Below are 17338 nucleotides of genomic sequence, written 5' to 3'. Positions count from 1 at the left end.
ATCCCAACTAGAAAAATTCCTCCATATCATTGACAAGACACCATGAGCTACTCTTGCAGACCGTCTGTACTGTTCAGAAGATTTCATATCTGCCTGCATAATGTGCGGAAATTTGCTTTTAGCCAGCAAGTAGCTGATTAGTGGAACAGGCTTCCATCTTTTGTTGTGGAAGCTAATAGCCTAAGGCTGAGCTGGACAGGCATTTGGAACGAATGGAGGGGTGAAATGGGAGTGGGTTTTTTTTTTTTTTTTTTTGGCTGATGCTGCATAAGCTTGCTTTCTTGCATTGTATGCCTCTACTAATGCTAATGCTAATTACACCCAGATCCTTTTCATTCTCTACCACTGTCAGTGTAGTACCACACAGTTGATTTGTTACTCTGGCATTCACATATGCAGTACTTTACATTTGTCAATGTTAAACTTCGGTTGCCACCTCTCAGCCCATCTGCTCAACTTTTCTAGATCCTGCAGCAGCGTACTGTCAAAAGGTTAGTGTCATTAATAACCCTGCTGACCTTCATATCATCTGCAGACTTAGATATTAGGCCTGATATATCATTAATGAATATAGAAAACAACAATGGACCCAACACTGAACCCTGAGGGACTCCACTAATAAAATCAGTCCACGAAGAGCAGTTCCATTGATTACGACTCTCTGTCTTATCCCGCTGAACCATCCCTTTATCCATAGCAGCAATTTGCCTCCAATGCCACACTGCTCCAATTTGCACAGCAGTCTTTCGTGTGCAACAGTATCAAAAGCCTTTCTAAGATCCAAATATATCAAAATTATTCTTTGCATTCAGTTCCTTTGTGGCTATATCATAGTATCCAACCAAATTGGTCAGCCAAGACTTCCTCTTAACAAACCCATCCTATGTCCAAGCTATGTTATGTTACTTTGGTGGCAACAAACGTGTAGAGTAGTTCTCTTCAAGATGCCTGGTCAGCATGAAGAGGAAAAGACCAAACCCACCAGTACATGACAAGATGACGAAACAAATGGCCCTCAGTCCCCAGTGGCTTTCACTCCTTTTCCGGATACTAGAACCGGAAAAGGAATTAGAAAATGTGAATTGGAATATCATTGGCTTGGCTGAAACAAGATGAAGAAGAAATTAATCACTTATAAGTTTATCAAGTGGAAATCTGCTGTACACCAATGGAAACAGTGAACAAACGAAGGTGGAGTTAGCTTTCTGCTCGGTAAAGATATAAAAAACATTTTGGAATTCAAAACTGCATAACCAAGGGTTTCAAGACTACTACTCAGGATTTCTAAGGAGTACAAACTAAAAGTTATAATGATATAGTCACCAACATGAGCCATGACAATGAAGAGGTTGAAGAAATGTACACTGAAATTGAGAGACTTCTAGGTGAACAGAAAACTCACTACACCATTATTATGGGGGCTTCAATGCTAAGGTTGGAAAGAGACAAAACAGTGCAGAAAGAGAAACTATAAGAAATTTTGGAATTGGTGAAAGAAATGAAATTAAAGAAGTGAAAGACTTGTGGAATTTGCAGAATCTCAAGATTCTTTTCTTTGTCACCACTGTAGGGAATGTAATGATCTTAAGTTAAAATTTGGTGCATTGCTAGAACGATTTGAGTCACTGAAAAAACTCGTGCCTGCCCTCAAGAATAAAGTAACTGGGAGCTCATCAGGAACTGAAGACTAGTAACATAACAAGTAATGCACTCCGATTGGGCCCCATAACAGAATAACCAAGTGCAAACTACTCTGGTTCAAAAGGATTTAGTTCTATTAGGAGATTCCATTGTCAGGGAAATGGGAAATATTTTTTGCAATAAGGATAGGTGGACTAGAACCAGGGTATGTCTGCCAGGAGCAACTATTAATGATGTCACAAACAGACTGTCAGATTTTAAGGAGGGTAAAGAGAATATTATTATTCATGTGGGGACATTAAGCATACATTATCTGACGATTTGTTAGACAAATATAGGACCATGCTGAAGAAATGCAGTGAGTTAGGTCACAATGTGACCTAATGACAGCTTAAAATGCTTCACGGCCTCTATTAACTGGGTAGATATCTCATAGAGAGCGAACAATTGAATTATGGTATACCTTTAAAACATTAATCACAGAAGCCTTGAATGCTTATATACCATTAAAAAAATACTCCACGAGGAAGATTCTAAGTTGGATGAATAAGGAAGTTGCCAGATTACTTGAGCAGAAAAAGAAGGCATGGAAAAGTTACAGAGCAATAAAAAGTAGTGAAGCCTATAACAGCTACAAAATTGATCTGTAGAAATACCACAGAAAAGGTTAGGCTGGCAAAGAGAGTGAAGAGTGGGAATAAGGAATTCTTCACATATATAAATGCAAAGAAGAGAAGACAAATCAGATCGGACCCTTATGTAGTGGACTAGAATAATATTAGATATCCCAGCTGAAGTTGCAGATGAACTCTTTGAGTGGTAATCAACTTCATGGACAAATGTTATTAGTGGAGTTCCCCAGGGTTGGTGTTGGGCCCATTGTTGTTTTGTATATTTATCAATGATATTGATGAGGGTATATCAGGTTTAGTGTCCAAATTTTCAGATGATACAAGGGTTGGCAGAGTTGTTAACGACAGTAATGACAGTATGCTACTCCAACTGGATTTAGATAAGTTGGGAAAATGGGCTGAGAAGTGGCAACTGAGAAGTGGAGTTTAACATTGACAAATGCAAAGTACTACATATGGGTAGCAATAACCAAAGAGAAACGTATGAAGTTTGCTGAGTAGTGCAGCGAACTTCATATTTGGAATTTTGCTAGCTGGGACGGGGAGGTGATAATCCCGTTATATAAGGCAATGGTCAGGCCACACCTAAGGTACTGTGTACAGGTCTGGAGACCTCATTTTAGGAAGGATGTAGAGTTGCTAGAGCGAGTACAAAGAAGGCAAATGTTATTTTTGTTATTTGTTATTTGGTTTTTTTTTTTTTTTTTTTTTTTAGGAGCATTAGCAACTGAGGCCATATTGCTCCAGGAATATGCGGTGGTCATTCCCTGACCTTTCCACATCCTCCGTATTTGGTGGTGACGGGCTCGAACCCCGGTCTAATCAAGAAGCGTGTGTTACGCACTGCTGCTCCTTCACACCTGGCTAAAGAGGCGCCAAAGAAGGGCAACAAGATTGGTGAGAGGAACAAAGGGGTGCTCTTAAAGGGGTGCTCTCAAATGAGGCCAGAACTTAAGCCAAGAAAGACTTAAGTTCTGCAAATTGCAGTGCCTGGAGAGTAGGCACCTGCGAGGTGATCTGATTGAAGTGTATAAGGTCTTGAATGGGTTTAGCAAGCTGAATGCTGATGGGATTCTTCATCTTGCTCAGACTAAGTTACCCAGACTAAGAACCTGAGGGGGTACAGTTTCAAATTGAGGAAAGACAGTTGTAGAATAGATGTGCAGAAATTTGCCTTTAGCCAGCGGGTAGTTGATTGATGGAACAGGCTTCCATCTTTTGTTGTGGAAGCTAATAGCCTAAATAAATTTAAGGCTGAGCTGGACAGGCATTTGGAATGAATGGAGGGATGAAATGGGAGGTTTTTTTTTTTTTTTTTTTGGCTGATGCTGCATAAGCTTGCTTTCTTGCATCGTATGCCTCTACTAATGCTAATGCTAACTCAGCAGTTACTTTGCATCGATATTTACAGAAGAAAAACCCTAAGTATCAATGAGAAATTACGGAAGTGTAGTTAAAAAAAATTTAATTAATGATGTTGAAATTTCACATGTTTATTTGATGAAAAAACTTTCAAGGCTACAGGCCAGTAAGGCTCCAGGGTTTAATGGCATATACCCTATAATCTTAAGGGAGGTGGCTTTGTTTGTTTGTTATTTGGTTTTTAGGAGCATTAGCAACTAAGGCCATATTGCTCCGGGATATGCGGTGGTCATTCCCTGACCTTTCCGCATCCTCTGTATTTGGTGGTGACTGGCTTGAACCACGGTCTAATCAAGAAGCGTGTGCTGTGCACTGAGGGTCCTTCCCACCTGGCTATGGAGGCACCAAGGGAGGTGGCAAGTGAGTGCATTGAACCATTGAGGCTAATTATGAGAGCATCACTAAACTCAGGAGTGATTCAGTTGGATTTAAAAAGTGCAAATATATCTCCAATAGATAAGGGTGGTTTTAAGAGTGAAGTGGGAAATTACCGGCTGGTCAGTCTAACTTTAGTAATAGGGAAAATCATGGAGACAATGATAAAGGGTGAAATTCAGGAAAATTTAGTTAGAAATGGAATTCTGAAGGATACTCTGCATGGTTTTGTAAAGAAAATATCATGTTTGGTTAATTTTAATCTGGTTAGTTTTTGAAAGGATCACTCAAGGGCTGGACTTAGGGAATAATTTCAACATAGTTTATTTGGATTTCATGAAAGCATTTCACTCAGTCCCACATGAGCATTTACTTTATAACCTGGAAAAGATTGGAATCACAGGAAAAATCCTTAGATGGATAGCAGGATGGCTTCAGGGCGGGAGGCAGAGGATTGTGATAAATAGTTATTCCTCAGATTGGGTTGATGTAAGAAGTGGGGTTCCCCACGGATCAGTATCAGGATCACTGTTGTTTTTGATTTTCATAAATGACATCAATGAAGGGATAGAGGGCATGATGTCTAAATTTGCAGATGATGTAAAGATTGGTAGAGTAGTTAATGATCACCGCCACAGAGCTTCAGAGTGATTTAGATAGACTTCAGGAACTGTCAGAAAAATGCCAGCTATGCTTTAATTCAGCAAAGTGTAAGGCCGGGGGTACACTAACCCCAAAATAACTTATACACTTGGTGGAGTTGAACTAAAGCTGGTAGTGAAGGAAAGGGACTTGGGTGTTATGTTACCAGCTTTAGATCTCCGAGCATTGTAGACAGGTTGCAAGGAAGGCCCATGGTGTCCTGTCAATGATTTTTTAAACAATTGCTAGTAGAGATAAGGATATCAAAACCCCATTATATACGGGTATTGTTAGACCACACTTGAAATACTGTGTTCAAGTATGGATACCTCACCTAAAAAAAGATACTGTGCTTCTTGAAAGGGTCCAAATACAGGTAACTCGTCTGGTGAGAGATCGGCAAAAGAGTATCCACATGAGGAAAAGCTATATGTGGGTTGCAGAGCTTAGAAATTAGGCACCTTAGAGGAGACTGATTGAGGTGTTTAAGGCTCTGAGAGGCACAAGTAAAATGAATGAGGCCAAAATTTTAACAGTGATAAATGATTCTAAAACTAGGGCCATAATATCAAATTAGAGGGAGAGATGTTTAGACTGGATTGCAGGAAGTTTTATTTTAGCCAGCGAGTTATAAATTACTGGAATAAGTTAACTACATGGGTGGTAGAGGCGGACAGTTTGAAGAAATTCAAAGATCATCTGGATAATTACCTAAGGGAGGAGGGGAAACACATAGGTTGTCTATTTCCTTTTCTCTTATTATTATTATTTTTTAAATTTTTTCTTATTTTTCTTATTTTATTTTATTTATTTATTTATTTTTATTATTATTATTTTATTTTATTTATTTATTTTTATTATTATTATTTTTTGGGCTCGTTTTGCATACACTTCCTTGCACCATGTGGCAATTGCTAATACTAATACTAATGAACACTTTTTTTCAAGGAAAGGGTGAGCAGAAAGGGATTTGGAAGAGCTTAAATGGATTAAATGAAATCGACTTCATCCTCACTAACAGAAGATAACCCCAGGGGCCAAAATCTGGTGACTATGGGCTTGACACTCAGGGTTCTGAGCTGGATATCATCAATCTTCTTTCTTGGTGATTCCAATAATAATATATTGTGAACAATGTTACCATCCTGAACAAGGTAAATGTTGGAAATAATCACAGAATGGTAAGATGCACACTTGATATAAATGTACATAAAGAAAGAAAAAAACTGAATCGAATAAATAATACAAAGGATTTTGAGATAACAAAAGATGAGAAAAAGCAATATGTACTGGAACTTAAGAACAAGTTTGAGCTACTGAAGACCTTTCAGGATCACGATATCGACAAGGAATACAACAATTTTCTGAAAGTGATAAAAACCAAGAAACCTAAAGGTAAAATGAAATCAAAAGAAGAAAAAATTAGTCAATAAATGCATCACGATGAACCAAATACGACAAATGAAGAACAAGATAAACAAAAGGCTCAAGCTAATGGAAGTTCTGTGGCTCAGAGGAGAACTGAGGGGGGGCAGTTGCCCTCTGAATCACAGCCTTTTAAAATGCACTGCTTACATGATGTTTGTGGAGCAATTGTGCACGGGACAAGATATTTCCACGGGGGATGTCTTTGTGTGTGGGCGATGCAGGGAGTGTAACGAAATCAGGTGACAACTCAGCGTTGTTGTGGGCCTATATGAGAGCTTGAAGGACAGGGTGAATGCCCTCGAAGGATCTAAAGTGAGGGACCCCATCAAGCTCTCAGCTGCCCACATCAACGCCAGAGCTTGCACTTGGTCATCACGCAACACGGCGGCAACCCCCAAGGAAGAATGTGCTAGTCCCACAGGAACTAGTAGTTGTTGGTGACTCTATTGTCAAGGAAATGGATAGGTGGAACAGAACCAGGGTATGTCTGCCAGGGGCAAAGGTTGATGACGTTGTAGAGCGGATATCATCTTTTAAGGGCACAAAAGGTGATATAATTTTACATGTTGGCACTAATGATATTAAGAGTAGGAGACCGGCAGAATTACTTAACAAGTACTGATCACTGCTGAAAAAAGCAGTGAATCAGGGTTGAATTTGAAGGTGTCTGCAATTCTGCCCACACACGATAGGAGGGAGTATACGATGAGAGCCTTATCGATCAATTCGGCCCTGGAAAGACTGTGCAAAGCTCATGGGGTAGAATTTTTTTCAGCCTGGTCTGTACTTGTTAACAGAAAGGACTGGTTCTACAGGGATGGGATACACTTAAATAGAAAGGGTGCAAGAATATTTGCTGATGCTATCGAGGCAGTGTTAGGTGGGTCAGAAAACTGCTAGCTTGGGGGGGGATACAAGGACTAATAAATTAACAGTAGCCACTGGCAGAGGTGAAAGTGATTCTTGCACTGCTTCTATTGGAATGGGCAGCAGCATGGAAAACAAGATGCAGGATATTTCAGAGACTGCTGGGAGTCATTGCAGTACAAGTAAACACATGGGTTGTGTTAGGGTAGCTAAGAATAGGAACAGGTGCATGTATACATGCATGTACACCAATGCGAGGAGTTTAGTAAATAAATTTGATGAATTTGAGATATTGCTCAGAACATCAAAGGCAAATATTGTTGGGGTATCAGAGACGTGGCATCACACAGATATAAGGAATGCAGAACTGGAATTTGGGGAGTACAAAGTGTACAGCAAGGAGAGGAAGGGAGGAGGGATTATGTTATTAGTTAAGAAACACATAAAATCCAAGGAAGTGAAGGCAGTCGACATTGCTGGACAGTGCAGTGTCGAGTCAGTTTGGTGTGACATAAGCATTGGGAGATCAAAATTGAGAGTAGGAGTGTGCTATAGGCCTAATGACTCTGATGAGTATAATAAGAAACTGTACTGGGAAATAGAGTGGGCCAGTAAATCAGAGAGTCTTATAATGGAGGATTTTAATTTCCCAGATATTGACTGGAATTTCTGGGTTCGTCACTCACATGCTAGCAAGGCTTTTGTGGATTTATTGAATGATTGTTTCTACATCAGCATATTCGGGAGGAAACTAGAGGGAGTAATACTCTTGATTTGATTATCAGTAGTGATTCTTCTTCTTGCATTAAGAATCTGCAGATAAAGAACCACTAGGTGGCAGTGATCACAGTATGCTGAAGTGATTTACTCAAACAGGTAACTACCATCAGGGGTAAAGGGAAGTGTTTTTGCTTTCGTAAAGGCGACTACGGTGGTCTGAGACAGAATTTAAATTCTATACGGTGGGATGAACTGATGATGTTACCAACAGCAAATTCAAAATGGGAAGCATTCAAAGAATTTATCTTGGAAGCTTCTAGACTTTACATACTAACTAAGAAATACTGTTCAAGGTTTAGGCCTAAATGGATGTCAGATGAACTAATGAGCCATATGGCAGAGAAGAAAAATGCATGGGATACATATAAACTAATGGGTGACATGGAAGCTTATGATAGATATAAGCTGGTCTGTAACGAAGTCACAAAGGAGATTAGGCAGGCAAAGGCAGATTATAAGAAATCTTTGGCAAAGGCAACAACAAAGAGTTCTTTACCTATGTAAACTCTAGAGGGAAAGGGATGAATCAGATTGGTCCACTGGATATTGATGGTTCGGTTCAACTGTTGATGATCCTGCAAAGGTGGCTAACAAACTAAATGAGTATTTTGCATCTACATTCACCCACGAGGAGTTATTCAGGGAGGGGAATGCCAGAGGTGAGTTAATCTCTGGCAGTGAGCTAGATGATTTTGTAATAACTGAGAGTAAAGTAGAGGAGAAATTGTTGAAGATAAACATAAAAAAGGCATCCGGGGTGGATGGGATATATCCAGTTATATTAAAGGAGGCAGCAAAGGAAGTAAGGGAACCCTTAGCCATAATTATGAGAGCTTCTTTGGACTAAGGGGAGGTACCCATGGACTGGAGATGTGCAAACGTGACCCCAATTCCCAAAGGAGGATCAAAGTGTGACACAAGTAATTATAGACCTGTTAGTTTTACTTCTGTTCCAGGAAAATTAATGGAGGCACGTTAAAGACGTACTGCAGAATCATTGAAAGAAGACTTCATTTATAGCTCAGACACAGCATGGTTCTGTTAAGGAAAAGTCTTGCCTGACCAATTTGATTGGATACTATGATGTGGTCACAAAGGAACTGGATGCACGGAATAACTTTGATATCATATATTTGGATCTTGGAAAGGCTTTTGATACTGTTGCACATGAAAGACTGCTGAAAAAATTGGAGCAGTGTGGCATTGGACGCAAATTGCTGCTAGGGATAAAGGGATGGTTGAGTGGGAGAAGACAGAGAGTGGTAATCAATGAACACGCTCATCGTGGACTATTGTTATTAGTGGAGTCCTTCAGGGTTCAATGTTGGGTCCATTGTTGTTTTCTGTATTTATAAATGATATTGATGATGGTATATCAAGCTTAATGTCCAAGTTTGCAGACGATACAAAGGTTGGCAGGGTTGTTAAGGACACTAATGACAGTACTCTGCTGCAACAGGATCCAAAAAATTTGAGCAGATGGTCTGAGAGAGTGACATATCAACTCTGTGGTACTACACTGACAGTTGTAGTGAATGAAAGGGATCTGGAGGTAATTGTGTAGGCAGGCAGATATGAAATTTTCTGAGCAGTGTAGATGGTCTGCAAGAGTAGCTAATAGTGTCTTGTCAATGATATACAGGAAGTTTTCTAGCAGGGATAAGGAGGTGATTATGCCCTTGTAAAAGGCAATGGTCACGCCACACCTTGGGTACTGTATACAGGTCTGGAGGCCTCATTTTAAGAAGGATGTAGAGCTGTTGGAACGAGTACAGAGAAGGGCAACAAGATTAGTGAATGGAACAAAAGGTTCCTCTTACGAATAAAGGCTTAAATTTTGCAAATTACAGTGTCTGGAGATGAGGCACCTGCAAGGTGATCTGATTGAGGTGTATAAAGCCTTGAATGGTTTGAGCATGCTCAATGCTGATGGCACTTTTGCTCACCTCAGAATAATCACCTGAGAGGGCATAAATTCAAATTGAGGAAAGATGTGCGGAAGTTTGTCTTTAGTCAGCGGGTAGTTGGTTGGTGGAACAGACTTCCATCCTTTGTTGTGGAAATTGATAGCCTAAATAAATTTAAGACTGAGCTGGACAGGTATTTGGAACGAATGGAGGGGTGAAATGGGAGCGGTTTTTTTTTTTTTTTTTTGGCTAATGCTGCATAAGCATTTTTTCTTGCATCACATGCCTCTTCTAATGCTAAAATGCTAATGATAGTACGCTACCACAACATGATCTGCAAAAGTTGAGCAGATGGGCTGAGAGGTGGAAACTGAAGTTGACATTGACAAACGTAAAGTACTGCATATGAGTACCAGTAACCCCAGAATAATGTATCAACTGGTTGGTACTATACTCAAGGTAGTGGAGAATGAAAAGGACCTGGGTGTAATTGTGCAGTCAGATATCAATTTTTCTGAGCAGTGCAAAAAAGGCTGCAAGAGGAGCTCATAGTGTCTTGTCAATGATATATAGAAGTTTTGCTAGCAGGGATAAGGAGCTGATTGTCCCTTTGTATAAAGCAATGGTCAGGCAATACCTTGAGTACTATACACAGGTCTGAAGGAATCATTTTAGGATAGATGTAGAGCTGCTGGTATGAGTACAGAGAAGGGCAACAAGATTCTTGAAGGTAAGAAAGGGTTGGTGTTACCAAGAAAGGCTTAAGTTCTGCAAATTGCAGCTTCTGTAGACTAGGCACCTGCGAGGTGATTTAATTGAGGTATAAGGTCTTGAATGGATTGCGCAAGCTGAATGCTAATGTGATTCTTCCTCTTGCTCAGATTACTCACCGAGGGGAACATAAATTCAAATTGAGGAAAGACAATTGTAGAACAGATGTGCGGAAATTCGTCTTTAGCCCAGCGGATGGTTGATAGTTGGAATAAACTTCCATCTGTTATAGTGGAGGTCAGTAACTTAAATAAGTTCAAGGCAGAACTAGACAAACGTTTGGAGTTAATGGATGAGTGAAATGGGAAGAGTGTTTTTTTTTTTTTTTTTTTTTGCTGATGCTATATAAGTTTGCTTTCTTGCATCACATGCCCTACTAATGCTAATAATGGTAAATGGCTGAAACTCAAGAGAAAAAGATATTTCAGATGGGTAGCATTTAGGAAATATAGTCACATACTGAGGAAAAACATTCCAATTTGGTTAAAATATAAAATAATGATCAAATGTATACTCCCCGCCATGATTTATGGAAGAGAAGCTGAAAACTACACAGTGAAGAATGGAACAAATTATATTAGGAATCAGACTGTTAGATAAGAAGAGAAACACATGGATTAGGCAGCAAACATAAATAAAGGACAATCTTATCAAAAATGAAAGAACTGAAATAGTCTTGAGCAGGACACATAGCTGGAAGACATGATGACAGATGAACTAGGAAACTAACAGAATGGTATCAAAGAGGAGCTAAAAGAAAATCTGGAAGACAACAAAGATGGACTGATGAAATCCAAGAGTTTGTGGGCAGTAAATGGAAAGTTGTTGGGAGGCCTCCATCCTGCAGTGGATTGAAAATGGCTGATGATGATCCTTCAGATGCTACTAAGCCAGCAGAATTTGATGCCAAGCAAACATCAGTTTATCACAGTTTCATGTGCACGAGTAGCTCCGTTAGCAACAACCAAAGAAAGTTTTCTCTAAAATTGGTCTTGAGGCATTACTTTCATCATGTTATGCAAGGGGAAGATAATATACCAAAAATAATGAAGCTACTTACCTTAAGTCAGTGAGGAACCTTATACGGAATTGTGAAGTGATCTGATTGAGGCATTTAAAGCTTTGAATGGATTGAGCAAGCTCAATGCCGATGGCATTCTTCTTCTTGCTCAGACTAAACACATGAGGGGGCATAAATTGAAATTGAGGAAGGATGGTTGCAGGATAGATGTGTAGAGGTTTGCTTTCAGTCAGTGGGTGATTGATTGTTGGAACAAACTTCCATCTGCTGTTGTGGAAGTGAGCATCTTGAATAAATTCAATGAAGAACTAGATAAATTAGTGGACGGATGGACAAGTCATGTGGGAGCCTTTTTTCCTTTTTTGGCTGATTCTTTATAAGCTTGCTTTCTTGCATCATATGCCACCACTACCAATTATCAAAAAAAAAGTTGGAAGAGCTGTTTATTTAACTTCGATGTTTTCATTTGAACAATGTTCATATAAATTTACCTTGATCTGTAATGGTATATGAAATGTAAAACATGTTTTGACTATCTCTAGTGGACTGAGCTTGTAGCCATAATTTATTTTTGCTTGAAAAAACAGGATTTGGAAGTGTGTGACCACAAAGAGAAGCTATTAGAGATGCTGAAGAATTTCCACCATCACGAATCTGTATAAAAAAAAAAAATAATAAATTAAACTACAGAGAGAGAGAGAGAGAGAGAGAGAGAGAGAGAGAGAGAGAGAGAGAGAGAGGCCTCAGTTATTAAAGGTGACTGGAACTGACCTGCCTCATATAACAGAAATCTTAGTAACAGAAACCCAAATTTTTTGCCAATTTTCATAGAAGTTTGAGATTCATTTATTGGATTTATTAGTGTATAGTGCACATGGTTAGATTTAGGGTTAGATAGAAAAATCTTTAGAAAATCATGGTGCTCAAATAATCAAAATTTTCAAATTTGCGGTTTTAAAAAGTCTTACACGGTTAGTTTTGAGTGATTTTTTTTTTTTTCTGAGTGATGAAGAAAAACATTTTATCAATTTAGAACCTTGTTCCTTTCACAGCTTGCTCTGCACTCTTACTTCTTTGTTGCAATGTGTTTAATAAAGTGCTAACTCTTTCCTTTATTTGATACTTCAATAATATACTTATACAATAAACAGTATGCATTCTCATTCCCCAGTGATCCTTTTAAATCGTTATATCATAAGTGTTGATACAATGGAGCAATCCAAGAAGAAGAAGAAGTGCTAATTTGACATACAAGGGCATAGTAAATCAGCAAATCTAATTAATAAAACTAATTTAATAGGTATTATTTATTTATTATTCAAAATGTTTTTATAAAGATTTCCAGATTAAAAGCATCTTATTGTATTGCAATTTGTTTTTTTACTCTTTATGTTTGTCGCTAATCCCATGTTGCTGAGCTAGATAGCTGCATGATGGCCATAAATACACCATGATTTTAGTAAGCATTTTAATTATTAATTAATCATTTTTATTGGCAAACTGTTCAATAGATGAGTCACAAAGTAGAGCAGCGTATGTAGCTTAACTCTCCACCAATGTGCCAACAACAAAAATAACAAACAAAAAAAAATTAATTTTAAAATAATTTTTTTTGTTTTAAATACATGATTTTTAAAATTTTTATTTCTTTTTAACTTGTGTAATGCTGTTCCAGCACCTGGAAGGAAAAAAAGCCCTATACAGTCGAATTTCGTTAATACAAAGTTCAAGGGACCTAAATTTTCACATTTTTTAATAATGAAGTTTGTAGTAACGAGGTCCCCCAAAAGTATCATAATTTTACCTTTTATTTATTTTTTTTTTTGGTACATACTGTGTATCTAAGAATAATAAAAAAAATAATAATATAAAAAAATAAATTAATTTAAATCAATAAAATAATAAAAATAAAATAAAAACAAAAGGCCTTGTCTAACAATATAGTAATAGGAATAACATATTTTTTAAAGATTTTATTTTATTTGTAAGATAAACTAAGAAAAGAGCAATTAGCAGAAATGAAAATATTATACAGTACATAATTTAGTATAACAGTAAAAAGAATTACAATCTTAATATAAAAGGAGACATACGAACCATTTTTTTAATAAATTAATCTAATTTAAAGAAAGAATCCAATGTTGTTTGCACAGTTTTTTGTCTTATATGCATTTTTAACTTCAGCATCAACTTTATCAAATGCAATAGTTGTTTCTTTATCAACGTTACTGCAGACCAACACATTCTCTATTATGTTCTTCTATGCATTTTGGGCATCTTTTTTTAGATGCTCAAAGTGTGTGTGTGTGTGTGCGTCTTCACTTTTGCTGTCACTGGTAACAAAAACACCATCGTTTTGTTTGGTGCTCAGCAGCTCTTCTGGTGTTGTCATTGCAGTGGTAGAAACTTCATCCTCCACCTTTACAAACTCTTCAAATTTGCCAACAAAATCCATATGCTCCTTCAAATTCCTCAATGTTGCTATCACAGTCATCTGCTGGACCATGTTTTTCGATCACGTTCTCTCCAAAGTCACTCTTTCTGAAGCAGTTGATTATTACACTTGATGTAATACTGTCCCAAGCAATAACAAGATTACAGATAGCATCCAAGACATTCCAATTTGGCTGCAAATTGTTCCCTCCTTCTATGTTGCAGATCAAGTACCTTATCAGGCGGGCTCTGTATGCTCTCTTGAGGTTATAAATATGCCTTGCTCCAATGGCTGCATTAAACTGGTGGTAGGGGTAAAAACACAGCTGTATATATTTGTAAACTTAAATGTCTTGGCAGAATGTGCTGTACAACAATCTAGAATCATCAAAATGTTCCTTTTTTCTGAAGCCATTCTTCTGTCCACTTTTGATAACCAAGACTGAAAAATATTGACCATAAGCCAAGCACTTCTATTGGTCTCATAATCACAGGGAAGTTGGTTAACTGCTTTAAAACATCTTGGCTTGGAAAACTTACCAATCACAAGTGGGCGTAGTTTTATACTGCCGTCTGAATTGCAGCATAACAGAACTGTGAGTCAGTCTTTGTTTACTAAATTTTCCACCATGACAAGACTCTCCTCGAACAGCAAATGTTTTGTTTGGCAGCAAATTATAAAATAAACCTGTCTCGTCAAGATTAAAAATATCCTTTGCCTCATATTTTTCAAGAATGGATCGTACAGCCTTTTCTTTGTTGACTAATCCAGACTCGCTGCAACATTTTGCAAAACCAATTTATTCCTGTCTTTAAACCTTTGGAGCCAGCCTCTGCTGCATTTGAAGTTGCTAATCCCATGCTGCTAAGCTAGATAATTTGCCTTTTCTTCAAAATCAGACCTAAGATTGGCAAATTAGATGTATGAATTTATTGGTACTACTCAAAGTTTTGTTTTAAGCTCCTCGTGTTTTTCACCACGAATTTGTTTCTTGTTTTTCTCATAGCTGCTCCAGTGTCATGCACTTCCTCATGTCTTTTTTGGTTTTTCAGTATTGTAGATAAAGTAGGTAAAGGGATGTTGTATTCCTTTGCAATGTCCATTCTGCTTCTTTCCATCCTATCAGCCTCTTGTGTAATTTTTAGTATAATTTTCAGGCTTGATTCCATCCATTTAAGTTTTGTCGCCATAATCCTGCTAGATAAGATTTAATATAAACAAAAATTTAAATTAATTTAAAGACACAAGTTCCAAAAAAAAAGACATCAACTCAGATAAAATGGCACAAAAAATAGATTTCTGTATACGATAGCAAAAGACTCTTTGAATTGGGATAACAATTGCAACTAACCTTATTCGGGTGGAGAGCGAGAGAGTGCATTTAAACAACTTAGAAAAACTTTTTATTCTTTTGTTAATTTTGCTTGGGTAAAGAAAGCCTGCACGAGAACAACGAGAAACATTGGATAACTTACGCGGAAAATTAGCTTCCCGATACGGCACTCTAGTGCTGCTCGGTCTGGAGCAGAAATCGAGAAGGATATATTGATTGACAGGTAGGCGTGGCAAACGATGAAATGATTGGTGGTGGGCGCGACAGACGACAAGCTACTGTGTAGTCATTGGTTGGCATTATGATGTGTATTTACCAGTAGGTGCTGATTGACGTTATGATACGTGTGTATCCGCATGAGTGTCTTTAAAAATAAAAGTACAGTAATAAAAAATTAATATTTTATTAATGAACAATTTATGTGCTAGTCCATTCATGATTCTAAAGAAAAAAGGCTAGGTTACCTCCTCCACTTTGGGAGGGGTTCAAGCTCCCATGGGATTCAAGTCGAGGTAACCTGACCTTTTTTCACCATTACAGTAAATGTTGGAGCATGTGCGATTAGGACAAGTTACCATTAGTGCTGCTACAGTGATACTAAACCGATGTTATTGTATGTTGTGTTCGTGCACCAATCAGCACCTCATTTGCCATGCCTACCTGTCAATCAGTATATTGTTTTCGACTTTGCTCCAGACAGATAACACCTACTGTCTGTTTACTGAGTGAGCAGCGCTAGAGTGCCGTATCGGCAAACTAATTTTACGTGCAAGTTATCCGAGACATTTCTCGTGCAGGCTTTCTTTACCTTCGCCGTTAATTTAACAACTCATCCTTCAGAAAGATGTTTTGCAGGGTGCTCTTGATGTTGTAGTTACCATAAACTGATTTTGTTTACAGAAAACTAATTTCTAACAAATCGGGGCCATCCTTCAGGAAGTAGGGAGCCGGGTGGCCAGAGGCAATAATAGGTGCAATAATCGGACAGCTCTGCCAAGATTTGTATTAAAGGTACAAAATGACAATATTTATTTCTCACTGGGTGAAAAAGAACTTTGTAATACATATTAACCGAATTTTGCAATAAATGAATATATTTACAAATTTTTCACAAATACTATCCTTTCGCAGGGGAATGGTATGTGCTTCATATAAATGAGTACCTTGTATAAAAAGGAGTTTGTATTAATGAGATTTTACTGTGTATATATATATATATATATATGAGGTATGGCAATAAAGTTCCTAGGCTAGTGCAATAAAAAGAAGACAAAGCAAAGGATTTAAAAAATGATTGTAATTTTATTGAAAGTTGTCACCACCTGCACTTATTACACCATTCTGAAAGTTTCTGAACAGAGTCAGTGAAGATGTCCAAAGAGATAATCTTCATTTCAGCAGTTACGTTTTTCTTCATGTCCTCAACATCCTGAAATCTCATTCTAATGAAAAGTGGCATCTGTACGATGCCACTTTTCATTAGAAATGTCTTCACAATAAGTCTGGAATGGGTTGGAACATTGTCATGCAACAAGAATCAGTTGCCTTTCTCTCCAAATTGTGGCCTTTCCTTTGAAATGTGCTTCAATAGATCTTGAAGCACCTGTATGTAAAACGCAGCATTGACTCTCTCTCTCTCCCCATCAGGTAAAATTCTTGGTGAATCACACCCTGTTTGCCAAAAAACACCACCAGCATCATCTTGATCCTGGACTTATGTAATTGAAACATTTTTAGCCTTGATGATGATTTTGAAGTCCAGTGAATGCTCTAATGCTTTGTCTCCACATCGTACTAAAGTACCTAACACTCATCTCCAGTTGAGATGAGTGTTACAATACAGTCAAGGAAATTAAGATTGTCTTGACAAGTCTGGATGAAGTATTTCCAAGATGACACTCTTCATTGAGTGTCATCTTGGAAAGTGGCTTTCCCTCACCCGAAGGTACTGGATAGTATACCTTTGGGTGAGGGAAATGCATAGGATGATAGGTTTAATTTCCTTTTCTTTTATTAATTATTATTATTTTTTTATTATTTTTTTTTATCACTGTTTTATTCGGTTTTTTTTTGGCTGATGCAGCA

The 17338-nt window shown here is 37.8% G+C and overlaps 1 protein-coding gene across 1 annotated transcript in view; it reads right to left on the bottom strand.

The window, feature by feature from the left end:
* The window catches only part of LOC150088287 (cubilin-like), a 1623406-nt gene that overhangs the window by 37739 nt on the left and 1568329 nt on the right, over positions 1 to 17338 (bottom strand). Inside the window, exon 45 of the mRNA XM_090370104.1 lies at positions 11978 to 12140. Coding sequence (XP_090226230.1) covers positions 11978 to 12140 — 163 coding nt within the window. The remainder of the gene's footprint in view (positions 1 to 11977; positions 12141 to 17338) is intronic.

The sequence above is a fragment of the Mastigoproctus giganteus genome, chromosome 3, assembly GCF_048544385.1.
Source record: "Mastigoproctus giganteus isolate SK-2022 chromosome 3, ASM4854438v1, whole genome shotgun sequence".
NCBI lineage: Eukaryota > Metazoa > Arthropoda > Arachnida > Uropygi > Thelyphonidae > Mastigoproctus > Mastigoproctus giganteus.
Note: the sequence above shows the minus strand (reverse complement) of the source record. Positions and strands in the feature narration are given on the sequence as shown.